The sequence below is a fragment of the Athalia rosae genome, chromosome 5 (assembly GCF_917208135.1).
Source record: "Athalia rosae chromosome 5, iyAthRosa1.1, whole genome shotgun sequence".
NCBI lineage: Eukaryota > Metazoa > Arthropoda > Insecta > Hymenoptera > Athaliidae > Athalia > Athalia rosae.
This window is the reverse complement of record NC_064030.1, coordinates 15,444,968-15,471,931: the sequence shown is the minus strand read 5'-3', so window position 1 is coordinate 15,471,931 and position 26,964 is coordinate 15,444,968. Positions and strand designations below refer to the sequence as shown.

The window sequence follows — 26,964 nt, the reverse complement described above, 5'->3', positions numbered from 1 at the left end:
AAGAAAACGGACGGTGATCGAGACGAACATTTTTTATTAACCAAAAACGAGGGAAGGATAAAAAAAAAAAAACAACGAAAAAAACAGAAAGACGTTTTTCGGAACGATCGGCGATCGTCACCTGCCGGTCAGTAAAGCGATTATCCTCGCGCGGGTCGATTCCAGCTTCCTGCAGGAACGATCGTGTTGTTTAATTTTCTTGAATTCCAACCACCTCTTCTTCAGCTCCGGATCGCTCGGTCCCCATCCGCTGGTGGGTCTGAATATCTGCGAGGGTTAATTCGGGATAAAATAATGTAGAGAATGTTTATGGATCGTGTGAAACGATTTAATGATAAACTCACGTCGGATAAGGTGGAGTCTTTGTTTTTTAATTTCGTGTAAGTCAGAGCGACGGGAAATTGTCCCACGAAGACAAACAGCAGCGCCCATCCAGCGACTGAAATTGTAAATCTCGATTATTTCGTCGCCGATCAAAAGCACGATCTTATCCTTCCGGATTTTTACCTATTGCGGAGGTCGGGTAATCCCCGTCGTTGTAGGTGAGCGGTTTTATGTTCAATACGAAGTAGACGAGTACCGTGAACAGCATGACGGGCGTCAAAAATCCCCAGGATATACGCCAGTAGATCGAGGGTCTTTTTTCGCTCATAAATTCCACGTCGTCCATGAAATTGTCGACACCTGCGGTATCGTAGGTATGAAAAAAAAACTTTAGGGTCGAATTGTCGGTTATCGTATTTTTTTTTATCCGAAAATTCGCAACAATCGCTATCGGTTTTATTTCCGTAGATGAAAATTCACGGTTACCGTATACCCAGGAAATCGCTACTACTTCGAATCCGGCCAGGCAAGTTATGGTAAAGGTAACACCGAAGTAATCGACTAGATTCAGCATGTGCTGCCCCCCCTGAAACAAAAAAAAACAAAACAGAAACGATAAAAGAAGAAAAAAAAAACAATCGAACGAGCCGACTAGTTTTTCAGAGAAAAAAAAAAAGAATTTTCCAACGCTCGATCGATCGATCGATCGATTACCGGTGTGCAATAAATCAGTCCGATGGTGCAGCCGGTGACGGAGACCGCGAGTGCTGCCAGCCAGTTTTTTACTCGGGGAAAACTGTCGGTTATCACGCTTATGACGACGTTGCAGAATGCCACGTTGCTGCCGAGTCCCAGGACGAAAAGCATGAGGAAGAATATGACGGAAAAGAGTTGAGGGGCGAAGGAGAATTTGGCCAACGCTTCCGGGTAGGATATGAAGGCGAGTCCCGTGCCGCCGCGTACCACCGTCGTTATGTCGTCGTAGCCCAATTCGTGGGCCAAATTCCCGAGTATCCCGAATATCGTGGTACCCGCCAGGAGACTGGTGAACAAATCCAGAGTGGTCACGATCCAGCAGTCCCTGAAACGAAAAAATCGCTTTTTCCCGTTAGCTCAGTCTTCCCTTTTTTCGGCGATCTTCTTTTTTTTCATCATCCTTCGGACCTGTGAACGTCGTGGCGAAAGTTGTTGTATGACGAGTACATGGTGACGGCGCCGAAGCAAACGCCCAACGAGAAGAAAGCCTGCGTAACCGCCGCGTACCAGACCTGCGCTTCCATTATCTTCTCCCAATTCGGTTTGTAGAGGAAGACTATGCCGTCTATGGCGCCCGGTAGCGAGACGGCCTTGACGAACAACGTTATCAGTATAACGTAGGGGAAGAGCGCGAGAAAGTAGGAGGCCTTTCCGGTACCCTTGAGGCCCCTGGAGAGCACGGAGAACACCGCGGACCAACTTCCGATCAAGCAGAGCACCAGTTTCCAGCCGGGCGTTCCCAGGCCACCGCTTATGTCGTTTATCTCGTGGAGAACGACCTTCCTGGAACAGAGAGAACGAGAACGAGGAGCTGAGTCTCTTTGTTTGTTCCGTTTTCCCCGCGCGCCGTTTAATCCGCTTCCGGAAGTAGCCACCCCCTCCCCTCGTGGTTATACCGACGTGAAATAAAGCTCCGCCGAACTGGAGCGGGTCGCGTTGTTCGCCGTGAAGTTGTCCGCGGACGTGGAAAAGTTCAGGCATCTGTCGCCCCATTCGTCCCAACACTCGCTCCACGGCAGTACGGTCTGGAAGCTCGATATCAGGTAGAACAAGGTGAGCGCCATCAGGACGCAGTAGTAGGTCGTCAGACAGAAGGTGGCCAAGGTAACGCCGACGCCGATACCTTCGGGAAAATTTCGATTCTCAGACCGTCGGGACAAAAATCGCGACTGTATTTGAAGGGGGGATAGAAAAAAAAAAAAAATGGTTTCCACCTTTGAAACCCGGCGACACCGACCAGACGCCCACGCACGACTTGCTGCTGAACTGTCCGAGTATCATCTCCATGTAGTAGAAAGGTTTGCCGATCACGAACAACACCACCAGATAAGGGATGAGGAATGCTCCGCCGCCATTTTCGTACGCCGTGTAAGGAAACCTCCAGACGTTACCGAGACCGACCGAAAATGCGATGCAGGAGAACAGGAACTCCAAATCGCGACCCCATTGGGCACGGGACGCGTTGCCATCGGGGACTTTTACCTCCGGTTCCTCGATCTCCAGACCTTCCGGTTTGCCGATCTGAAGTACCGTGAAGAACGATTTCGGTTTCAGATGTATTTTTAGCGATGCGATCGGACTATTTGTTTTTTTTTTTTCTTTTTCTTTTTCTTTTCCGTTTCTCAAACTACACATTTAATTACACATAATTGTACGTACGTACGTACACATCCAATTGTTAGATAGCTGTAGCTGTGTTAGGGATCAGCGTTTCGAATCAGATAAGACGTACGAGGTAATTAATTTGGTCATAATGATGATGATGATGATGATGATGATGATGATGATGATGATGATGAGGAACATGAGGAAGCAAAAGAAGAAGAACAAAAAGAGAAGATCGTCGTCGGGGGTGTTTAATGTCCACACAGGCTAACGGGCGATCGATCATCCCGATCGCTGATCAATTGATAGCACAACTGGTGCCGATATTGTGCGTGAATGCTCGTATTTGTTTTGTACCATCGCGCACATCGATTACAGCTATTCACATACCGTTGTACAATACCTGGTGCGCAAACAACGAATGAATAATCGACAAATTGTTCCACGCTAAATTAGATAATTTAAAATACGTTGACAAAAGAAAAGAAAAGAAAAGAAAAAAAAAAGGAGAAAGAGAAAAAAAATAAAAGCGAACGCAGATATTTCGATCGTTATATCATTCGAACGTGTTATTAAAGTCGGCGATCGGTATCGGATTCTTCACGCTTCGCGGAATACCAGGGTTGCTCCGTGTGTCGCATAGCGACTTTTTAAAACACACGGCAAATAAAACTCGCTGTATTCCAACGCTCGCGTTCAGAATTATCGTTCTCCATCGATTACCAACGATTTAGCGAAATAAAGAAGAAATTGTTTTTGTTTTTTTTTGTTATTCACCCTCTCGTCGACGGTTCCTCGCATCACGTCGCTTCCACGGTATCGACACGAAGCAAATACGTCGTTCAGTATCTTCGTCCCGTCATTCGACAAGTGTCGTGATATCGTTACGGCTGATCCTTCTTATTCCGTGACACGCGACAGACTGAAATGTCAGTTTGCAATCGAACGGACTCGTACGCGGGGCGCGAAGGCAGCTTGAAATTTACAAAAGTCACAACGCGACGAACGCAGGCGAAGCGAGGCGAACGCGCACGAGCCGTCCGAAGATCGTGCCTAACGAAAAGAAGTAACGTTTGTGGAAGGGAAAAAAAAAGAAAAACAAATTTGCGAAAAAAATGCCAAAGTCGATGAGATAAAAAACGATCTTGCAAACGCAGCTGCGCGCATCGCTGGCGTACGAACGCGCGTGTTCTATCGGTTTTCTCTCGATATTTCGAATCGCTGCCGATCTCTCGAGACGCCCGCGGGTTCGCTGTTTCATTTAATTTTCCTCCTCCGTTTTTTTTTTATCGCTCGGAAAAAAACGGAAAGCTAACCGACGATCGCGATCTCTGAGGCCGCGTCGCTGCGTTCGAATTTGAAAACGGAGAGAAAAAAAAAAGAGAAAAAAAAAAAAAAAACAAAACGCGAGGGCATCCGAACGAATTATCGAGATAAGAACGAGGAGGCGATAACGAGCTGCGCAGTTCGTTCCTCCGCGGGTTTTTCGTCGAGGGTTAAAAATAAAGGGAGCGAATTAAGCCCGGGGATTTCTCGTTGTTGGATGAAGAAGAAAAAAAATAAATAAATAAAAAAATAAACCTCTAGAATGCTAATTTTTTTTTTTGTCCACGCGACCGACTCGCGGTAAATTTTATCGCCGTGTAAACAGAGTCGATGAAGTCGTAAACGAACGGATACGTTGCGTCGTACGTACGTACCGTAAGACGCGACATAAATTTAATTCAACAAAACGATACGCTAGCCGGAGACTCTTCGTCTTCGACTTCTATTTTTTTTTTCCGCGCGTCGGTGTTAGTTAGGCCGATAATTCCGCTTTCAGGTTTACACGAAGCTTTGCACGGTTTATCTGGGAAAAACGAGAGAGACCGAAACGCGTCACGTTGTTCCGTGGCAACGGCGAGAAATTCAACGACCGACGAACGGATCGACACCGAGTTTCACGATTTTTCGGCTCTTGTTCTCGTCGTCGACGAGGAGGATACATCGTACCTCAAAAAAAACCTCTCGATCTAATCGCGATCGGATCGATTAGATATTTTTTTTTTTTTTATCGCTCCCACTTTTCTTAGACACGGACGATCGGACGACCGTAGATTTCGTAGTTCGTCGGGAGATCGACGAGAAGAAAGTTCGTCGCTTCGGAATAGAGTAGAAAAAAAAAAAAAAAAAAAAAAAACGGGGTTCGTGGGTCGAAATACCGTGAAATTGGATCGACCGATTGGAAGGTGCAGAGACGAGGAGAGTTTGGGATTGGTCTAGCGTAGGGCTCCGTCACTTTTGGCGGCGGCTGTCGCACCAAATTTGCCCAAATATATCGCTATAAGTTCGCGTCCTCTGGTGTATCGGGGGCCCCTCCCCCCCTGTCGACCAATGGGACGACTCGCCGCGCCTTTCAGTTTGACAAAAAACAAAAAACAAAACAAGAAAAAAAAAGAAACGCTCAACGTTTCCCACCCCCCGCATCGTCGACGCTCCAAAGAATTTTACGAGATCGTTCGAATCTGTGCATAAATTATTATTTACAATGATTTTTCCCTAGTCGAAAAAGAGATTGTAGAGCCCATTGGACGTAGCTTCCGATTTCCTCGTCTCTTTGAATAGCCGCCATTCGTGTTTCACCTTGTCGTCGCGCGGACCCCATTTCTCGTCCGGTAGGAAAGCGTTCTTCAAGGTCTGAAAGAATGAAAAAGAAAAAAAACAAAAGACGAAAGTCGGAATCCGCCCAAAACCGAGAAGAATCGCTAAAATCGTGAATCGCCGATAAATCGTACCTGCTTGAAGGACGAGCTTCCGGTTCTGATCAACCTATACGCCATCCAGGCGACCAGCTGGGCGATCGTCAGGCCAACGATCGTCCAGCCGATGGCTGCAGCGAACCAAAAAGAAAAAGAAAAAGAGTCAAATAAAACGGAAACACGAATCGACGAGGTGAGGCAAAAAAGAAAAAAATGGCGAACCGTAGGCCGAAGTTGGGAATTCGATGTCGTTGTAGGTGACAGGAGTGTAGATAACGATCGTGTAAACCATGATGACGATCATGAGTATCGGGGTGACGGCAACCCAGCACAATCTCCAGTACAAACCGGGTCTAACCCCCGTCATGAATTCGACGTCGTCGAGGAATCGGCGCAGCCCGTATATCCAGAATATCGTGACGATCTCCGCCACGCCAACGAGTATCGCGATAAAAGTACCTCCGAAGTAATCGACCAGTGTAACCGCCCACTGTCCACCCTGCGGAAAAGAAAACCAACCGAAAACGGAAGCAAATATCAGGCTAAAAACCACCCCGACCGGAAGTCGAGCGTGAAAACCAACGGCGAATCCTTACCGGCGTAACGTACATCAATCCGATAAGAAAACCGACCACCGAGATGCACAGCATTATCACCCACTGTTTGACGTTTGGAAACCTGTCGCAGATGACGCTGAACGGACCCCCGGCCAACGCCATGGCGCTCCCGATCCCGAGGACGAGCATCATCAGGAAGAAAAGCACAGCGAACAACTGCGGAACGAACGTGAACTTCGACAAAGCTTCCGGGTAGGATATGAAGGCCAATCCCGTGCCCCCGCGCACGACCTGGCTGACGTCCTCGGTGCCCATGGAGTGGGCGAGGTTTCCGAGTATCCCGAATATCGTGCAGCCGGCTATCAGACTGGTGAAGGTGTCCAGAGTGGTGACGATCATCACGTCCCTGGAGGGCAAATCGGTTAGGAGGAGCGATTTTATTTTGTTTTTGTGTTTTTTTGTCTTTGTGTTTTTTGTCTTTGCGTTTTTTTTGTCTTTGTGTTTTTTTGTTTCTTTGTCTTTGTGTTTGTTTGTTTTTGTGTTTTTTTATCTTTGTGTTTTTTTGTTTTTGTGTCTTTGTGTTTTTTTGTCTTTGTGTTTGTTTGTTTTTGTGTCTTTGTGTTTTTTTTGTTTTTGTGTCTTTGTGTTTTTTTGTCTTTGTGTTTTTGTGTCTTTGTGTTTTTTTGTTTCTTTGTCTTTGTTTGTTTGTGTGTTTTTTTGTCTTTGTGTTTGTTTGTTTTTGTGTTTTTTGTCTTTGTGTGTTTTTTTGTTTTTGTTTTTTTTTGTCTTTGTGTTTTTGTGTCTTTGTGTTTTTTTGTCTTTGTGTTTTTTTGTTTCTTTGTCTTTGTTTGTTTGTGTGTTTTTTTGTCTTTGTGTTTGTTTGTTTTTGTGTTTTTTGTCTTTGTGTTTTTTTGTCTTTGTGTTTGTTTGTCTTCGTGTTTGTTTGTTTGTGTGTTTTTTTGTCTTCGTGTTTGTTTGTTTTTGTGTTTTTTGTCTTTGTGTTTTTTTGTCTTTGTGTTTGTTTGTCTTTGTGTTTGTTTGTTTGTGTTGTTTTTGTTGTTTTTGTTGTTTTTGTGTTTTTGTGTTCTTTTGTTTATGTGTTTTTTTGTCTTTGTGTTTTTTCGAAAATCCTTGCGGCCGAGCGTCGTACCTGTACAGTCGATGTTCGAAGGGGTTGTAGGACGAGTACATTATTATCGGTCCGAAGCAAACGCTCAGTGAAAAGAAACACTGCGTTATGGCGGCGTACCAGACGCTCGGATCGACCAGTTTCGACCACTCCGGCGTTATGAAGAACTGTATACCGATCCAAGAACCCTCCAGAGTCACCGCTCTGATCAGTAGGGCGAGCATCACGACGTAGGGAAACAACGCGAGGAAGTAGGCCGCCTTACCCGAGGACTTCACGCCCCGGCAAAGAACTCCGAAGATGCAGATCCAGCCTCCGGCTAGGCACAGAGTCAGCCGCCACGACGGAAGACCGAGGCCGTTCTCTATCGAGTCGATCTCGTTTAGGACGACTTTTCTGAAAATTTAAACACGCCGCATAGTGAACGGGGGCTGCAGATATCGAGTCCGTTCGTTGATCGTGAAAAACGAATTTTTTTTTTTTTTTTATCGTACAAGAAATAAATTTCCGCCGACGTTTGAGTCGTCGCGTTCCCGGGTAGGGTGGAGAGGTTCCTCGCACCGGCTGAATCGATGCAATTCGCTCCCCATTCCTCGCGACAGTAAGACCAGGGAAGTTCGGACTGACAACTCGCTATCAGGTAAAATATCGTGAGGGCCATTAACGACGCGTAGTAAGATACTACGCACAGTGCGGTTATTAGCTGACCGTATCCGACTCCTGTGAAAATAATAACGAACGATAAATCAAAATGACGACGACGACGACGACGACGACGCCGACGAACGTGTTCCTCGTATTATACGTACATTCGAACGAGTGTGCGTGTGTGTAAAATATTATGAACAATTAAAGCGGAATATTTCAAGTTTGCGCAAAGTCTGCGTTGTTGAAAACACCTAGACGAGTGAACATAATATAATCTCGTGGGATAAAAGTGGGACACTTATGTATACCCGAGGTGGGAGGAGGTGTTTCGAATGTTGCAAGCTGCACGATGTGTGTGTGTATACGTATATATATATATGTATCTCGAGAAGTGTATCGTAAACGGAGGAAAAAATGAAGAGAAAAAAAAAAAAAAAACAGAAAAACTCTTCGGATTAAATTTGCAGTTGAAAAATAAAAGATGAAGCCGTACCTACTTTGTAAAATGACCTGAAAAACCGTCTACGTTGTTATTAGTTTTTTGTTTTTTTTTTTAAATTCACCCACGTGTGTGCGGTAGTTGATGTTTGAAAAATTTGAAAAAAAAATTAAGAAATAATCGCGATGAAGAGGGAATTTTTTTGTTTCTCCAAATTGTGTTTCTAGTTCAAGGAGATTTTCTGAGACACGTTTACCCAATTCCACTTGAGGTTCGGATAACGTCCCTGGCAACTTGATTAAACAATATTATGTATATATTCTGTTCATGTGTAATTGAATTTCGATAAAGGTGAGGTGAATTCGACCTTGAAAATCCCGCACACGGTCACAAGTGGGGAATTGCATCTCCGGTGATACTCGTGGCGAAAAGTAACGTCACTCCGTAAATTCAGTCGTTGACAATATTAGTTTTAACATCGCGCCGACATCTCGAATGTTTATTCGTTATTTCTTCTAATCAAAAACGCAATTCTGTTTCGTTATTTTTTGTTTTTTTCTCTCGCTTTTGGAAAAAAAATTTTCAATTTCGGCTCAGAAGAGTCGATTAGATTTTCAACAATTTTCCAGCGATCATAACTCGCAATATTTCGAATAGCACATTATTTTTTTCCGCTTCGACGCGATCGTCTTGTTTGCACAGACGGACGAACGCGCTAACCACGTAACGATTAGCCCCGTTTCGATCAATTTTCAATCGAACCAACCAACCAACGTAAAACGCACCTTTCATAGCCGGCGACATTGACCAAACGCCCGTGCACGATTTCCCGGTAAATTGTCCGAGAATCGCCTCGAGATAATAAAAGGGCTTCCCGACGACCAACAGGATTATAATGTAGGGTATCAGAAATGCACCGCCACCGTTTTGGTAAGCGGTGAACGGAAATCTCCAGATATTCCCAAGTCCTACCGAAGTCGCTATGCACGACATGAGGAACTCGAGACCTCCACCCCATTCCGCCCTGGCCGTCGGGCTCTGGAAAAACGAACGAAAGTGAAATGAAATTTTTCAAGAAAAGGAAGGAAGGATAAAAATTGTTAAATCGTTCGCCAGGGTCACCTCTGTTTTGCTACTCCCCAGCACGGTCATCCTGCTCGGATTCGACGTACGATTGAAATTGTATATTCGAGTTATCCAAATTTCGCGGAGCGTGTCCTCTTCATTAAAATCGGGGTAGACGATTTCGTATTTCAAGTCGGCGGTTCAACCGACTGCGAGATTTTCAATAACCGTGTTGATTACGGAGGTGAGTAAAGAGGGTCTCAGAGCGTCGTTGCGGTTCGAGCGTAAGCAAAACAAATATCCATTCTCACAATCGGATCGTCGAAAGTCAATCTCTCGCAGAATCTGACGATAAACAAAATTTATCTGGATTCGCGAGAACCGTCGGTCGGGGAATCGGAACGGGATTTCCACAGATTCAGTACCGTGACATACGGGTCGCTGGGGAAAATCGCCGATAAATTGTTCCGCCCTCGCGAACGACGTGAGTTGAACTGAAGAAAATCTTTCGCATCTTCCGAAACAGACACGTGCTAATTATCCTTCGGCATCGCCGACACACACGCGCACACGCACACCGATGTGTTTATCTTCCACCGCGCGGTAAGCGCGGCGAAACTGAAATTCCGCCGTCGTAAATTCGAACGAAATTCGAATTTATCGAACGAAGGTCGGTCGACGCACCGATCGTCAAAGGTCTCAAAAATAAAAAATAAAAAAAAACACATATTCGATCGTTATCGAGAAATGTGTCATTTTCGCCAATACCGTCGAAAATCAACAACCGAACGAAAGATTCTGCCGTCTTCTCACTCAGCTCGAACGTGATTAAACGTTATTCTTTTTTACTCTCGTCATAAACTAACGGCAATCTCCTCAATATTTGATCAATTTTTATGAGGGTGAAACGATAACGTTGAAAAAGTCTTACGACGGTACGAGAGAGAAGAGGAATTATCCGTATCGAAAAAGGAGGGCGACAACAAATGAGGGAATTTTTTCCAAATAAACGGGGATAATTGACGTACGTACACCTGTGTGGGTATACGACGAGATTTTCACGGTAGGGTTTCAATCCGACGTTAGATAGGTGCAATTGACTTTTGATCGTGTCGATAATATCGCATGACGTACATACGTCCATCTGCTCCTAGATATGTATATATATATATTCGCAGTATCAGATCCGACGATTATTCGAAAGTCTTTTTTACAACCGGTTCGCAGAAATGTAGTAACTGATAAATTTTTCATAAAATCGTGATGTCTGTCGCTGATAAAATGAGAATTAAGAGAAAACGAGGGATAGATAAAAAAAAAACATACCGACGACGATTCAATTGCCGTTTTACCGTGTCGTCGCGGCCGATTTAATTGTTTCTACTTCGTACCGTAATTACGCGGCGTGTTAATCTAACGCTATATAAAAATACCCCAATTATAATATCGCATGCATTCTCCGCGTGTAGATACACACACACACATCACCCCAATGACATTCACGTATTTCTATTCTACTGTAGTTTTTACAACACGTGGTCAAATTCAAAGATATTCATATGTATACAAACCGTGATGTACTCGTCCTCATGGTATAACGCCGATATTTTTGTTCTTCCTTTTTCTCTGTTTACGGTCACATGTGAATTGGATGGAAATTAGAAAAAAAAAAACAGAACACACGTTGTCGGTTTGATTTCAATTTAGTTTATTCAAGTTTTATTTGTTTTGTTTTTGTTTTTTTTTTTTTGTTTTTTTTTCGTTTTATTTTATTTGTTTCACGCGCCACGCATAAATAATAAAAATAGTTGCATAAAAAAGCTACGCTAACTTAGAAAAAAATTACATTTACATAGTTATGATGATGAGTAAAAAATGCCTTAGCTAATAACATGTGGTTTTTCTTCGAGTACGGTGTAAACGCACTACCGTTCAATGATCTTGAGAATTCTATGATCGGGTGTGCGTGAGGATTATTTGACGAATGCATTTCGTACAACAATACAGGATACAATTGTCGACGATGATATGTAGCCAAAAGAGCCGGCAGATCCTTGTTCCTCTTTTTACTTAATAATAAATATTTGATATCGTTTATTGTAGGCGTATTTTTTCATTCTCCTCGATAACATACGCCCTGTAAGATCTCAGAGTGAAAATAGTTAGCCAACATCTTACTATAAAAATAAAAAAATTAAGGTACGTAACAATGATCCTCTTCTTCATCTTCTTCTTTTATTTTTTTTTCATTTGATTTTAAAAGGCTATCTGAGTCACCGCCGAAAATTTATAACTCGTCGATTGCCAATATAGAATTATTTGACTCATCGGAACTTTGTTCGATGGATTAAAAAAGGTGATTCAGCCACTCTCCGCCGAAAATGATCGACGACCGAAAAAACTTTCCGAATACCCATTGGATCCTTTGTGAAAATTTCGAGTCCTCGTTTCCGGAAGGGAGAATTTTTAAATTTTCGCAAACGAGATCGTAAGTTATTGGGAAAAATTTTCAGCGAGAAATTGTACCGAATATTTCTATCGTCAGTTGCGGGTAGCAACGACTCCGATAGCCGTTTAACTTTGAGAAAATGGAAGTTGTGCGCACTGTGATAAGAAATGCGGCTGTTTTACTTATAAGTAATACTATTGTCAAGTCTTTTTTTTTTCTTTTTTTTTATATTTTCTTCTTGCGTAGCTGATTCTTGAGAATACCGAGGGTAGTGTGTATGTAAAGCTTGACGATCTTATGCGTTAGATACGACCGATATCTATACTCGTCTTGGTATATTTTTCTAATAAAAAATAGCACACTTTAGCTCTAGCTAGTTTCCTATTGCCCCCGTCGACGAGGTTGATAGCAAACGTTAAAGTAAGTACGTATATTCAAAAAGGTCGATTAGAAAATAATCAAATCTTAAATTTATCTCGCTAAAATCTAAGTGCAGTTCTTAACAGCAGATCATCGATTGTCCGAACCCCCTCCGTTGTCCCGGCCTTGTCAAAACAATCTGACATCCGAATCAAGACGACCCGAATGGGTGATTTTATTTCACGACGACAGAGAAAGATGCTGTGCCGCGATAAAAGAAAAAAAAAGTCTTCCTCCGAAATCGTCCGGATCCCGAGCGATTCGGAAAATCAGAAGTCTGCTGCGTTTGATTTTTTGATAAAAAAGCGTTTCCGAATATTCAGTTATTCGCCGATGGTTCGAAAATTTCTCGCCGCGGTTACAGTCGCGTTTCGGATATATCTCTCGCGGGGAGATTGGAATAAAACTTACGAGCTAATTTGAAAAGGAAAAATACTAAGAGTTGAAAAAAAAAATCACCTTGAACGAGAGCGAGAAGTAGCCTTCCAGCTGATACGTTCGTAAATTATTTCCAAAGTTTATATCAATCTTGCGCCACGAAATTTCATTTACCCACTAAAAAATTAAACACTTGACCTAAATTGTAAAGCTGCAAAGGTTTAGGTACGTATTTTGAAAAAATTAATCCTTTAAGGCGCTAGACGGATGTCTCGGAGTTCAGTCTAAGTAAAAATTTGTTAGACTTCGGGTGGGCGAGTTGTTCCGTGAGATTGAAATGCGGGACCCGATGAGCGGTGCAAAGTAGCGCTATCTCACCTTGTCTCAACTGGAACTCGCAGCCGGACGTCAGGGGCCTCGACGGCAGCTCGCCCTCGCAAACTAGAGCCCAGTGCTGCGATCTCCTTTGCCGCTCTTTTTCGTTGGCGAGGACGGGACCGGGCGCGAAAAATGGCTCTAAGAATGCTCGGGGAGCCGCGTCTTGCGCCAAACATCTGGCCAGTCTGCCGAGGATCGATTCGACCGAGTGACGCGGCTGCTGACGCGTGACCCTCAGGTACTTTTGAAGGGCACGCGCCATCGAGGGAAACACGGCTTGGGCAGCCTCCATCGGATCCATGGGGCCGGGGTTCGGGGCCAATTCCGCTTCGGAATGCAGCCGCTTTATGTGGGCGAAGGCTTCCTCGGCGGCCGTGATGAGACGGGCTCTCCTCTTTCTCACCCTTCGCTCGTAGTCGTGTTCTTCGTAGAATCGCTCGTTGTGACTCGAATCACGGCGGCGAGCCTGGGCCGCCAGGACGGCCCGATCTCCACCCGCTCCCCGCTGTTGGACGGTGGTGCCGGGACCACCGTCCACTTCGTAAAATTTGAAACTCGATTGTTTACGGTTGGATTTGGAAACGGGGAGGCGTTCGAGGTAAGGATTGTAGACGGAAAATTCTGTATAGTATTTTTCTAATACCCAAACAGCCGCTCTTTGGATGGAAAGTTGACCAATCGCGTAGGACCGTGATTCGCCGTCCGGAGATCTGACAACCTGCAATCAACGGGAGGGTTTGTTTTTTTTTCAGTCGAATCGATTGGTTGAGAGTTGTGCGGAGAGAGGAAGGGTCGTTTTAATCGAACGGACACTCACCTTGAGGTAAAACGTTGGCTGCAGGTGACGTATTTCGATTAGTAAAACCGCGATGTAGTGAATGAAGAGGAGAGTGTCGACGAGGGTACCCGCGTAACTGACCAAACTTTTGTACTCGGTTATCTCGCCATTTGCTGCCGTTTTCGCGCTCTCGGTCAGCTGAAATGAGGTGGAACAACTGAGTTGAAGGCGAATTCAATGGGCTTGATTTTGAGAGCGGTGAAATCAGAATTTTGAAATACCTGAACGACGTAGAACAGCCAATATGTACAGATGCACAAGAACGTGAGACCGAGGACGCCGGATTTGAAGAAGAATATTCTAGGCAGAGTGGCGTTAGCTGGTCTCCAAAAAACAGCCCAACTTCCTATCCCGAGTAAAAAAAGTTTGAATGCGAGTCCCAGAAGCTGTCCCTTGCACTCGGCGTTACAAGAGAGCAGTTGTAGCCTTTGCTGTATCGTTAGTACGTTATTCGAGTCCGGAAAAAATCCAAGTTTAGGTAATATGACCATCGCGATCGGGCTGAGAAAGGCACTCAGTCCAAGAACAGTCGCGATGGCCGGTCCTACACAGCGATTGCAAGTGAATCCGAAGGATCCTTCGCTCTCATTTGGCCAATTACTAACATCTTCGGTAGACTCAGACCTATCCGAGGTGTTGCCGGTAACAGCGGTTGTATTTTCTCCCCAATTCTCATCCTGTGGCAGTATTTGTACCTCTATCACTTCCTGGCCCAAGTGGTCGACATTCTCACCGCGTACATTAACGGTTGTTTGGAAGGGTGCCATTTCACTGGCGTCCAAATTATGACGTTCTTTTCTTTGGCTGCGGCTGCTTCTACAAGTGAAACAAGAAAATCGTTCCATCGATCAATGTCGAATGAATCGTCGGAGGATATTTTGCAAAGATAAATGATCGAGTTCAATCGTACCTTGCAGATCTGTGAGAATATTGCCGCGTATGATGGTGTGATTTGTTGTTATGTGACCTATGATGTTTTTGCGAGCCTCTGCTGTGGTGGCTGTGGCTATGGCTGTGCTCGCTAGCCCCTGATTTCACGCTCTCCGTCTCCATGCCCTCCGCCCAGGCAATAACCACTTGCTACCCGATACAAGCATTACCTCCTCAATCCCACCGATCAGTCGCCAAGGAGTTTATTTTTAGAAGATAACTCTTGTCGGGGCAATTGTACAGTTATCACCCTTTACTAGTCATTTGTTGGCAAGGCATTAGATCATTCCTTTTTCAAGTTTTTGTTTTTCTTTTCTTGTAGGAATATATAAATCTAACTTCCAGTTTCTTGTTATATGATATCCATTGGGAGTTTGAGTGAATTTTTCGACGTAGCACAGATAAGGGACGAAAACGACGCCGACAAGACACACCTAATGTTTACGACCACCAGCCAACCCCCTTCAAGCTCGCGCTTGCAGTTGCATACCGTAATGTCCGTGTAATAATTACGGTGACGCACAGGTTAGCAAAATTGAAGCCAACGCCACCTTTCGAGATCCCCAGAATCATGCATTTTAGTGAAATAAGTTGTCTACCCTGTAGATTTTAGGTGTACATAATTTGGGGTGGGGATAGGATCCAATATTTAGCTAGGGAAGTTGCGTTAGGTGGCGTCGCTTTCTGTCTCAAGTGTCAAGTGTCAGGTAGCCATATTCCCGTTTTCTAAACTCGAAACAAGTCGAAACATTTGGTGAATTGAACGAATAATATTTGATTTTACTTTAAATAAACCGTGAGAACCTTTGAAAGCAATAATGACTGACAAAAAAGGTAATTATCCAGCATACAATTATTATTCCAATGAAATTACCTCACGACAACTATCGCCCTTAAACGATAGAATTATATTAAAGGAAACGAATTTTATCACACAAGAAAATATTACAACTATCAGTTATAATAGTTTTAAATACACTTTATACCACTGATTGTTTCATAAAAAATGTCTTAGAATAATCGTTATCGAATCCCCCATAGGTACATTCCAACAATAATTCCTCGGGATGTTCTTCAATATCGTTTTTATCCACCGTAACTGTAATAAAACGCGATAAATTCATACCAAATTACTGCATCCCTCCCACAAAGTAGATCAATACTCTTCCTCCGACGAGTGTGTAGGAATATACAAAATGGCTTCCGGCCTTGGAACTGTATTGAAATTGCTCTCATAATTTAGCAGAACTGATTCCCTAGATTACTCGACGTCTATTTAACGATAATTTGTTGAAATAAAAAAAAAAAAACACCAACAATTTAATGACAATAAACGACATTAAAGCATCACACTCATACCTGCATTCAGAATCTACAAGACCCAACAGATCGGTTGTCTGTTGTTGTCTTTAATTCTAAAAGCAAAAACTAAGAAATAACGATTTGAAGATGTATAAAAACAATAGCAGAAGCAGAACAATATGGATGAAATTAAAATAGAAGAAAGAGTCTATGATGATTCCAACCACATACAAAGGAAAGCTTATTTTACAGAAACGTATAATAAAGATGCATGAATAATGTAATAGGAAAGAATCAATAATCAAAAATTATCTTGTTTTTACTTGAATATTATAAATCTATTAAGTTTCTTTTGATACCAAGTCTTGTTGGATACTGCGCTTTTTTCCCTTTGTTTCATTATTTTCTGAAAGCTACACATAAGTATAAGTAGAAAATTAATTCTTTACAGTTTTGAAAAATGCTAGTAACAAAAAATATTGTCATTGATGCTATGATATAAATATTCTTTACCCATAAGCAAATGATTCCTGTTCTGCAATTGTCCATTACGGTGAACATTTATAGGAAACGATGATCAGGACGATCAGAGAGAAACAAAACGGTCATTCACTCCCGGGAGGAGGGCGGGATTTAGCTTGATTCTTTTTTATGATGAATTTTCAGGTACCGCAGGATTAACCCACGGAGTTGGTCGCTTCTAGCCTTCTTAATACTTTTGGCCTTAAGGAACAGTTCCTCTAGTAGGGTATGCCTAGTATTTTCTGTTTTTTCTTTTTTCCTATTCTTTGCCTTTTTCATCTGTTTGTCTATTATTGAAATTTTTGTTGTTCTTCGTTATCTATTCTCCACAATGTTGCTTGATGTCTTAAGATTTTTCAAAACTGTGAAGAATATTACCCTCTTTGAATTTTGGATAGTTGCGATAGACTTTGAACAAAAATAGTTCCAAAACTTTGGAGAAAAGTCTTTGGAGAAATATTCTCACTCAAGATAGATAGGTTTGTCATAAGTTTATAATGTCTATCGGCGTAAGTACATTGTCAATTATAATGACCTATGATTCAAGTTCGATAACGATAAGCAGTAAGATTCATTCGACTGGTTTTTATGTAAAACTAGCAACAGGAAAAAGAAACCAAACGAGCAAAACTTGGAAGGAAATATAAATAAATTAAATGAAATCAGTTAGTGCTGGTGGTAATCGTCAAAAGTGAGGATATAGAGGCCAAGGTTGTGCAGGGTGTCGATGTGTTTGCAGCGGATTGATCCAAGTCAGTAGGTGGAGCCATCGAGCGAGCGACGCAAGTCCAGACTAAGCCACGTATCTACCTAAACCTTCTCTATATATTATATTACATTAACTCACTACATGTCTATGTGCCTATTAGTGTCTATGCATATGTATATAAATCTATAACTATTTACATACTAATATTTACATATATCGATGCATATCGTCAATTCCAAAGTAATTGAAAATCAGCAATCTTCAATTACTTCCTTCGTCACAACATAACAGTAATCACATTTGAATTCAAGCTGACGATATGCTCGTACAGAGTAGCTTATATGTACATATATGTGTATATATACTATATTTATATATATGTATGCATACATACGCACGCCCACACTCATAACATAAGTATGAAGGTGGCTACGCTCTTTCCACCTTGGTACATGTGTTGTTATTTATATTATTATTAAATACGTACCAGAATGTATATCTTTATATACTATATGAAGCAGGTGATTTCTACATGCAGTACAAAATAACTGACATGAAAATTAACAATCACTTACCAGTGTTTGTCGTTTGATTATCTTTGAACCAAAATCAAAAAGTCAGTTGTTTATACCAGCAGAAAACACTTGCTACTGATGCACCCAAGTGAACATGACCTGTTTACTTTGGTGCATCGCTACGTTGTACTGAGATTGTGGTATTGGTTGTTTGCTTAGATTATTTTTTTTGGGGACATCGTGGCCCGGAGACATGTGGCCGATCTTTTAGATTCAAGGGAGTGTTCGGGGTCCATATTTGACCCGGGTTTTAACAACTGGCAGAATGTTTGGCGATGCAAGTTTAACCGGGTCACGAGGAGTCAGCAGGAGGGACGAGAATACTGTACAAGCTCGACTTTAATAAAGTTTCTTTTCTCCATCGAGTAGCTCACTTTTAACATTAGTGCATGACGCTTTGGTTTTGATAACAAGTTTCATTATTGCCAATTAAATAATAATGATGTCTTTGTCATAGCTTCAAAATATATTGAAACTCACAAACTGAGACTGAGAAACTTGTGGTCAACGTTGCATGATTTAAAGTTTCAACGAATAGTCCTATGAATAGAATTTCGTTTTATATCCAAGTTGTTGATTTTTCGGTAAAACTATAACTGTAGGTACGATAAAGTACATCTTAGTTTTTTGTAGTTTTCTTCGTTCTTTGTTACACGAGTTTTTATATGCATGCATGTCTATGTCTGGGCACATAGCGTGCATGCATATATTGACACGTATATATGCACACGTTGCATTACAGATAACTCTGAAGATATAAATTCGATTAAGAATAAACAGTCTTTAATCCGAATTTCAAAATAAAAGTACGTAAATAATAATCAACGTGATGACAGTACTTGCACGCGGTCGTTATTCAGTATCCATTAGTCTCGATACGTGATTGAAAACTTATTTATTTTGTCTTACGATGATGATACCCACTATCATTTTTCTATATGCATGAAAACTGACCACAGTCTTATGAATATAATTAGTTATCCATCCGTGCAAACACCTCTCAATTTCTCACTCAAATCAAAACGTCAATAAATGATCAATCATTCGCTAAAAAAAGTCTTCTCAGAGAGGTATTCGCAACAATGGCAAACTGCATGGTAATGGAACCCTATTTTGATCAACGTTGAGCATCCAATTCGATCGCACAAAGATTCTACCAACTTTTTTGTTACCCCCATTTATCTGGGCTCAAATCTGGACACATAATATAAAACGTACTCACGAAATTTCGATTGGAGCACAGACAAATTTTCCACCAAAGAATTAGTGGATAAAAACTTATTTGAAAAAAAAAAAAATATATATAAATCTCTAGCAACAAAAAACGTTGGTAAGAACATTTGCATATTAATCGTCATTGATGCATGTTCTTATTTAAGAACCTTTCATTTGCCTTGGTGAATGATCTTTTATGGTAGTTACTATTGCCCGAGTCGTCATCATCTGCAAATTTTGCTCGTTAGTATTCAACTCGAACATTTAGCCAATTTTCGATATCAGTTCGATTAGTTTTTTAGCGAGTCGTTCGTAAAAAAATGAGATAGCAAATTTTTGCTGTGATGACGTCAAGCCAATGCATGTAGTATTTAAAGCATGTGCATGACTTTGTTGGTAGGCGCAAGGCGCACCTACTCGTGTATACTTATTCCGCAGTTAATAGTGAGCTTAATTGAATCATAGTGTTTGGTGAGGTCAAAGAAAGTCTGCGAGGACTTTAATTTTTCCACCAGGAAGCGCCTCCGATATGCTCCTTCACTTTTCAGAGGATATCCATGTGGATAGCGAATCGAATTTTTTAAGAAACTTTCCACGAGCAAGAGCAAATCAAATCCTCGTACTTCAACAGAGTATATCGGAGGCTCCCCCTTGACGACAAGCATTATTATTAAACATTTATACTCAATAGTAAAATGTATCCGAGTGAACTACCACTTAGCTTTTGGTAAAATGATTTTTCTTTCATTTTCTATTAAATCTTTGGCTACGATGCGATACGATTTTTTCGCTCCAATGATGATTCTGTATAACAGAAAATGAATTTCTCTCTCTCTCTCTGACGATACCACGGTACTTAGATTCATCGCATCGTAGCTCCTGCGCGTGAACACTCATTACAATTTAATAAATGCCTTTCCGGTAAAAGGATTCGGTCATTTCGCAGCATCGTCCGGTCGAGAAAAGAACCAAGGGTCTTGTATGACAACATCAAGTAGCGCATAGCCTTTGACGACCGAGACCCGGATTCCTTTTACTGTGCTGACATACGGTTATGGAGAATTTGGTGTGGGCTGACGTCTATGTTAGAAAGTTTTGATAACGTCCAAAATCTACTTTGGCCAGTCCCTAGCACATGCAGTTTGAGATTGCGCTTGCTACGGAGTGGCGTTATTAATCTAGAAGTGAAAAAAAAGAAAAAAGTGAGCGAGGAAGCAATAGAAAGAAAGAAAGTAAAAAAAAAAAAAGAGTGAAGACACTAAGAAGTTGGGTGTTTTGCATTGACCGATAAACTGTTCGCAATTCTGAGCAGATAACAAAATGAAAAAGAGCCAGGAATTATTTGAACCTGAAAAGGTAATTGGGTGATTGTTAGATTAGATTGAATACTGCACAGCTCCCAATGATCGGTAACATTGATAGTAAATAATGCAACTTATATGATTTAAACTACGTTTAATAATGTTTGACTTTATTTATTGGATATTTGCAGAGATTTGTTGTTTGCTGAATCTTGTGAATGTGTGGAATTTAATATATTCATTGTACCACTGTACTTATTGTATATTTACACACTCACAGCTCGAACGTAACTTCAGTTAAATATGTATACTGAATTAAGAATGTTTCGGGCATTAAATAATACCTATATAATTGACCTATTAATGCCTACTGCCGATCAACGAATTCCACCAACTTGTACCAAGGGACAGTGAAGAGTGTACGATCGATCTCTTGTCCCATGATATTAACGATACCACTTGACAATTCCTCTGTTACGCGTATTCCGCGTAGAGTCAAAAAAAAAACAAAAGGAATTTATTTGTCGATGATCAAACTGTGTGTAAGAAAACGATTGGGCGTTAATGGGTTAAAAATTCAATTATATGGCTTGATTTTCATTTAATTAAAACTTTCATACTAAATATTGTTTACAACTGGCTTAATTTCTGCTCAGTTTTCATTTAAAAATAAATCATTTTTTGATTTTATATATATATACATATATATACATTTCTTTTTTTTTTTTTTTCTCAATCCAAAAGTACCTCCTTGTCTTCGTAGAAAGAAAACTTTAACACGCTGGCAGATATTTCTTCTAAATTGACAATATATTTTTTTTCCCCGACAAACCGTGTAACTTGTAAAGTTTTCTCAGACTTCAAGGGGGGACTCTGTTTTAGACAGAATGTATTTAGCTTATACTTTGATTGTGTACCGCTAATTGCTTTGAGATCAGTTTCATATTTCTAGTATTGGTGAAGGTAGGTCATTCACAAGTTGATACCATCTCAAATCCAGGAGAGACGATCTTCGCACGAACAGCTGCGTTCCAATAATTTCGTCAGACTTCCGAATGATCCAGACTTTCGATGTCGAGCGGAATGCTTCGAGTGAAATATTCTCTCCCGCAGATTTGAGATGGGTATACATATTATACATACCTCGGGGCACCGAATCCATCGATCAACTCTATAAACGCGATTGAACGATTCGAGTTTTTCCTACGATCGGGACGCATTGAACATTAGTATCGAAGTTTCATTGCTCGCGGAGCATGAACATTGTGTAAAGTTGAATGGCGGATGGGGTGCTGGTACTGTTTATTTTTATTATTAATTTATTGTTTTATACTTCTTTTTTTTTTCCATCAGTTTTAATTTAGTCACTAACTCCTTTTGAGCTTCAGTTAGTAATTTAATATACCAGTGTATGTTACATGTAAGATATTATATACTTTGAATAAGGTATATTACGGTCGTCGGTGGCCGAGTTTTCACCAGGTTACTTGCAGTCAGCGTATCCTGTTGTCAAAAATTGTGTCGGACATTATTACGTTTTAAGGTGTGCATGGTAGACGATATATACATATATATATATATATGTGTATATATATTTATATATATACATAAATATTACTTTTTATTGACAAACGAGGAGAGGCATTTGAGGCTGGTTTACTTCGGGGAAAACTTGGCCACGGATCGATAATATACACACATGGCTCCGGTCAGGGTAGGATCTGAGCGTGTTGGGTCGAAGTATGTGATCCGAACTTTGAGAAGGATTGTTCGGTTTTCGTTAGACGTGTACAATAATTGGAACGACCACGTCTCAGATTCTACGGTGAACACGAGCCATCCGCAACACGCTAGATATCTGAGTTTTTCTTTTATCGAGTCACCGTGTTCGTGTACTCGCAAATAAAACAATACAACTATAAATTGTGTCGAGAAGCTAAGACTAGAGTTGGATGTGACTTGTGTTGCAGCATACCCGGTCGCACCTCATCCACCAACCGGCTTTGTGCCAGCGCCAGCCCAGCCCGCTACATATGGCGGTGAGTGTTCGCCCCCCTAATCTCAAGAATGACAAAAAAACAAAAATACCTCGTCCAAAAATTCGCTAGCTCTAAAAATGCCTGTCTATAGTCGCAGGCGCATCGCCCTACGGCGTCTTCCCCAACCAGCCACAACTCTACGCGACGCAAGGGCCGCCGCCGCCCACGTACGATCAGACCCTTACTCATCCCATGGTAAGACAAATCGTTTGATATCGGGGTCAATCGTGACCTCCGGTACTACTTTGAGCCCGATCTCCCCATTACTTCGACGTTCGGAGACCAGAGTCCCAAGTTTGTCTTTCCATTTTTCAAGATGTACCAACCGATGTATGGTCAAGGTTACCCCGGTGGCTACCTCACCGGATATCCAGCGGCCTACGGTCCACTTCAGTACTATCCTCCCCTGGCCACGGCTGCGGCTTACTATCCGGCAGCTGCTATGCAACCAGCGCCCGTCAGGCCGACGATTATGGTGCCTGTAAGTAATCGCAGTCTTCGTACGCCGCGTCAAAGAATCACACCGAAAAAATTCATTTCCAACAGAACGGATTCGACGGCGGGAGATTCGACGGTATATCTCAACAAGTGTTGCCACCACCACCACCCGGAGTAGCCGCTAACGCCGCACAGCTAGCGGCGATGGCCGGTCACAGCGTGGCTCTGTCGCAAAAGAAAGGGTCGTTCCTCGGAGGTGGAACAGAGGGTGGTTATACGTTCTGGTAAACGTGGGCAACGCGGGGGGGAGGGAGGGGAGGGGGGTCGGTGGGGGTGGGAAAAAAGGGAAAGGGTTGAGACGACGACGACGACGACGACGTGTTTATCGAGGCTGATGAAAATAGAGGCGAGAATAAAATGAAGATGACGTTGAATGTGATTGCGAAGAAACGGAGAACAACGGCGGCGACTACTACGACTACGACTACTACTACGACGACGACGACGACGACGACGAATCTATTCGCTGCGATCCATGTAGGCAAATAATAATATTAATAAAATAAAAAAATAAAAATGACGTTAATTAAGTTGCGTAGCTGACAATGATTAACGAGAACGGGGTGAGAGAAGACGATATCGCGGTAGCGTCGTTAAACGACGTTGCCTCGATTTTTCGTTAGTTAAACGAAGAACGTGTAGCGAAGTAGTCACGTGAGAGCAGCAGTGAAGAAGATGAGGGAAGAAAATAAAAGAAGAGTGAAAGGAAAAAGCGAAAATAAACAAAAAAAAAAAAAAAACAAAAACAAACAAACAAACAAATTCGAAAGCACGAACGGAAAGAAAGCGACAGTTATCGTAGATATTACAACCGTTTTTGGGTAGTAGGTAGATTAAAAGGTGAAGAAGCAGTGGGGTCGCAACGGCAGCGAGTCAGTCCCAATTTTTTATAGCTTATAAATTCGTCTTCGCTCGCTTTCTGCAGACCGCATTGGAAAAAAAAAAAAAAACAAAAACAAAATAAAAATAAAAATAAAATTCTCGTTACATCAATAATCTCAACCTCTGATTCGTTGTTACACCGAATCGTTTCCGGAGTTTACCATTACGCTAGTTCATTGGGAGTGTCATTTTTGAGTTGTTTTTTTACTTTTTGAATCTCATATCGCTAAGCGAAAAGCTTGGAAATAAACTCGTCGTGAAAAATGAAACGTAACTTATTAAACTATCGAGAGGTTCTTCGTGGAATCTCACTGAAACTATTTCTCATCGATGGTTCGGGCAAGTGTTTTTTATAGAAATTTTTCAAAATTCATCTAAATTCCAAAACTGAGTCATCCTTGTTCTCGTGCGCAGGGATTGAAATTTTTACGGGGATGATGTGAAAAAAAATTTCGATTCTCATACGGGGGGAACGAATATCTCTACACGGTATTACGAATTTTTGGATAACATGTACAAGTGTAGTAAAATTTTAAGTGCGCCAAAACTTTTCTGCGACGAATCATTATCGGACATGACAAAATCTGTGCAAGTTTTACTGCTACGAAGTTGCTCACAGGTGTTGACATCTTCCAAACGCACCTCCGAAGCATCTTTGATTAATCATATATTGTTGTTTTCTAATTTTTTCTTTTTTTTTGTTTTTTTTTTTGAACTTTTCTCACCTTCCGTTTTGTATAGTCATCGCATGAATGTCGTTTTTTAAAAACAAAAACAGCGTCTGGTTAGCTTCACCCTCATAAATATTGATCAGATGAACGATTACCGATGTCGGAAAATAGGTAGATTAGCAATTTTTAATTCACAAAACTCGACAAAAAAAAAAAAAAAAAAACCAAACAAATATCAAGCAGTAGACGAACTATCGAAAACAATTAGTCTGAACATGCTATATTGAATTATTATTCATGACTCTAAAAGAATCCATTTACTCGACAACTAAATTAATAAAACATACATTTGTGTATATATCTACGATCCGAAAAGCCTTTTTATTAAGCGAAAACAAGGAAAAAAAAAAAAAAAAAAAACAATTAATAATAATTCTAATGTATCGAAAGCGTAGAAAAAAGGAGAAAAATTATTGCTGCTCACAGAAATAAAATTCGATGATTACCGATTTGACATAGTTTTTTTTTTTTTTTTTTTTTTTTTTTATTTAATTTTTTTATTTTCCATTTTTATAGATCCGTTTTGCGACGAGGTTGTTCTAGGTATATAAATTAATTGATACGTATATCTGTAGAGAATAAATTCATTCTCTATGAATAAACGTTCGTGGTTTTTTTTTTTTCTTTATTATTGTTTTTCTTCCTTATGCTGTGGTTGATTGATTGATTATTATCAATCAATCAATCGATCAATTACAGTTCATAGTTCAGCTTATTATATATGTGTATAATAAGTCATGTTATTATTTAATTTAAATAAATAAAAATATTGAAAAAAAAACGAAAAAAAAAAATGAGAAAAAAGAGAAGAAAATAAATAAATGAGTAATAGAGTTGCTTTTTACACTTCAAATTCATTCATTCGGAACGAGAGAAAAATAAAAAAAATCTGCGTAGAATTTATAAATATATATATTAAACGACAGAGTTATGAAACAAATTGAAAGGTAATTTAGTAAATGATAATTAAACTTTAAGAGTATAGGATATTATACTTAACGTGGGAAACAAAAAGAATTTCGATATCTCCTACGATCAATTCATGACAACAATTTTTCTTTTTTCGGTTCGTTTTGATCTCCTTGTTCATAATTTTTATGTCATGTGGTCATTTTCAAGATTGACGAAGATCAACGCGACCCGCCCGAACGTTTGGTGAATCGATGAGAGCAAAAAAAAAATTCATAAAATGAAAAAAAAAATCGCAAAAAATTGAAAAAAAAATGTATTAAAAAAAAAGTTAACCAAACCGAAAAGAAAAATTGGTAAAGGAAATGAAAGAAAAGTATGAATCACCGTTTGACACGTTCAAAGCAACTCACATCTATCAGCCATATGTTAAATAAATTCTACGAAATACACGCGTGGCACGGGCTAATTATTTCGTTCATAATTTAATAATAAATAATGAATAATTAGAGAAAATGGTGAGAACGAGAGAAGGAAGAAGAAAATATATAAATAAATGAGCTCGTGCTCCACACGAAAAGAACAAACAACGTAGCAATATTACCTAATCTTAGTTAAACTAAGAATTTATTTACAGTTTATTATATTAATATTAATATTATTATTCTTTATAGTGCAATCGAATTAAAATAATTCAAACAGTCTGTATTTTCTAAATGATTTGGTTGTAACATAGAAATTTCGTGCTATAAATTCTCTCGCTGATTATGAGAGTTTGAAAATTAGAATACTGCTGAACAGATTCTTTCATTGAGTCAATGAATAATGGCAATTTTTACAATGAACTTGTTGGTTATTTTTAGATTTTATTTTATTTTATTTTTATCTTATTTTTATTCCCTTTCACTTTCAAATTTTAAACTATTCAAATTATGTTACAATCGAATTGATGAACGAATGAACAAAAATAATTTATGCGAGGGTTGTGATCAGTCAATACGACGATCCACGATGATGATTATTGTATCACACCCTCACGAATTTCAGTGTTAATTGATTAATTATTACGATTATTGAACAATTTTCTGATAATATTTGCAAACATGGCAATACACATGATATATGTGAATCGTACATTTATACATTATAATCATTCTAAAATTCCTTCTTTTTCCCCTAATGTGAAGCATTCTTTAACACAAATGAAAAATGATACGAAAAAATTTTACCCCGTTATCTGCGGCCTTCCGCTGTCATTATGTAATCTCTATTAAAAAAATTTTTTCAAGTATTAAAGAACAACTCATACTTTACAATCAGCGACTGGTTCGTTTATTTATTTAATAGTAAAAGAAAACGAAAAAAAAAATGAAATAAAATAAAATGAAAATGAAGATTATTAATTCTGTATGGGTACACGAGCTGATGATTCTCCATTTGAAAAAATGGAGAAAGAGAATTCGAAATAAAAAAAAAAAGAAACAGAATCAACTCGAAACAAATCTACATGTGTACGTATAATGTACCTATGTACCGAAATAAAAATCCTAAATTGATTTTAAAAAATATTCTATTCCGTGATTTCGTACGCTGGGTGGGGATCATAGATACTTCAACAATAAATGGG

At 40.4% G+C, this 26,964-nt stretch overlaps 4 protein-coding genes across 5 annotated transcripts; 1 reads left to right on the top strand and 3 right to left on the bottom strand.

Annotated features, from left to right (window-relative positions):
- Nucleotides 1-17: 17 nt before the first annotated feature.
- Nucleotides 18-3,731, bottom strand: LOC105683962 (sodium-dependent nutrient amino acid transporter 1-like). Of its 2 annotated transcripts, none has more exons than XM_048655575.1 (9): nt 3,463-3,731; nt 2,295-2,601; nt 1,977-2,203; nt 1,489-1,863; nt 1,039-1,405; nt 811-910; nt 508-684; nt 345-439; nt 18-267 (listed from the first exon to the last, which is right to left on the bottom strand). In XM_048655575.1, the coding sequence occupies exons 1-9, from the start codon at nt 3,484-3,486 to the stop codon at nt 191-193; spliced, it is 1,749 nt and encodes a 582-aa protein (XP_048511532.1). In that variant the 5' UTR covers nt 3,487-3,731; the 3' UTR covers nt 18-190. The 2 variants fall into 2 exon arrangements, with proteins under 2 accessions (XP_048511532.1, XP_012252388.2); XM_012396965.3 differs by having other exon boundaries at nt 1,981-2,203; nt 3,463-3,728.
- A 1,451-nt stretch (nt 3,732-5,182) lies between these two features.
- Nucleotides 5,183-9,788, bottom strand: LOC105683981 (sodium-dependent nutrient amino acid transporter 1-like). The gene is made up of 8 exons (XM_012397006.3): nt 9,319-9,788; nt 8,982-9,234; nt 7,604-7,829; nt 7,131-7,505; nt 6,020-6,386; nt 5,646-5,922; nt 5,460-5,554; nt 5,183-5,361 (listed from the first exon to the last, which is right to left on the bottom strand). Exons 1-8 carry the CDS (start codon nt 9,346-9,348, stop codon nt 5,224-5,226), a joined length of 1,761 nt encoding a protein of 586 aa, XP_012252429.2. The 5' UTR covers nt 9,349-9,788; the 3' UTR covers nt 5,183-5,223.
- Nucleotides 9,789-10,952: 1,164 nt separating this feature from the next.
- LOC105684023 (vang-like protein 2-B) lies at nt 10,953-15,318 on the bottom strand. The gene is made up of 4 exons (XM_012397110.3): nt 14,635-15,318; nt 13,946-14,540; nt 13,704-13,862; nt 10,953-13,604 (listed from the first exon to the last, which is right to left on the bottom strand). Exons 1-4 carry the CDS (start codon nt 14,775-14,777, stop codon nt 12,768-12,770), a joined length of 1,734 nt encoding a protein of 577 aa, XP_012252533.2. The 5' UTR covers nt 14,778-15,318; the 3' UTR covers nt 10,953-12,767.
- Nucleotides 15,319-15,330: 12 nt separating this feature from the next.
- Nucleotides 15,331-23,793, top strand: LOC105684024 (DAZ-associated protein 2-like). Its single transcript, XM_012397111.3, has 5 exons — nt 15,331-15,488; nt 22,249-22,317; nt 22,409-22,512; nt 22,634-22,798; nt 22,864-23,793. The coding sequence occupies exons 1-5, from the start codon at nt 15,473-15,475 to the stop codon at nt 23,041-23,043; spliced, it is 534 nt and encodes a 177-aa protein (XP_012252534.1). The 5' UTR covers nt 15,331-15,472; the 3' UTR covers nt 23,044-23,793.
- The last annotated feature ends 3,171 nt before the right edge of the window (nt 23,794-26,964 follow it).

What these genes read in the sequence shown, in the direction of transcription:
- LOC105683962 (XM_012396965.3), bottom strand. Translation starts at nt 3,486, where the DNA reads ATGCGAGGAACCGTCGACGAGAGG. An exon ending in AGCGATTTCCTGGGTATACG is followed by an intron (nt 685 to 810) that starts GTAACCGTGAAT and finishes ACGATACCGCAG; the next exon opens with GTGTCGACAATTTCATGGAC. An exon ending in AAGACTCCACCTTATCCGAC is followed by an intron (nt 268 to 344) that starts GTGAGTTTATCA and finishes TAACCCTCGCAG; the next exon opens with ATATTCAGACCCACCAGCGG.
- LOC105683981 (XM_012397006.3), bottom strand. Translation starts at nt 9,348, where the DNA reads ATGACCGTGCTGGGGAGTAGCAAAACAGAG. An exon ending in TGGGGAGTAGCAAAACAGAG is followed by an intron (nt 9,235 to 9,318) that starts GTGACCCTGGCG and finishes TCGTTTTTCCAG; the next exon opens with AGCCCGACGGCCAGGGCGGA. An exon ending in AATGTCGCCGGCTATGAAAG is followed by an intron (nt 7,830 to 8,981) that starts GTGCGTTTTACG and finishes TTATTTTCACAG; the next exon opens with GAGTCGGATACGGTCAGCTA.
- LOC105684023 (XM_012397110.3), bottom strand. Translation starts at nt 14,777, where the DNA reads ATGGAGACGGAGAGCGTGAAATCAGGGGCTAGCGAGCACAGCCATAGC. An exon ending in GGCTGTTCTACGTCGTTCAG is followed by an intron (nt 13,863 to 13,945) that starts GTATTTCAAAAT and finishes ACCTCATTTCAG; the next exon opens with CTGACCGAGAGCGCGAAAAC. An exon ending in AGCCAACGTTTTACCTCAAG is followed by an intron (nt 13,605 to 13,703) that starts GTGAGTGTCCGT and finishes CGTTGATTGCAG; the next exon opens with GTTGTCAGATCTCCGGACGG.
- LOC105684024 (XM_012397111.3), top strand. An exon ending in CCAGCCCGCTACATATGGCG is followed by an intron (nt 22,318 to 22,408) that starts GTGAGTGTTCGC and finishes GCCTGTCTATAG; the next exon opens with TCGCAGGCGCATCGCCCTAC. An exon ending in GGCCGACGATTATGGTGCCT is followed by an intron (nt 22,799 to 22,863) that starts GTAAGTAATCGC and finishes CATTTCCAACAG; the next exon opens with AACGGATTCGACGGCGGGAG.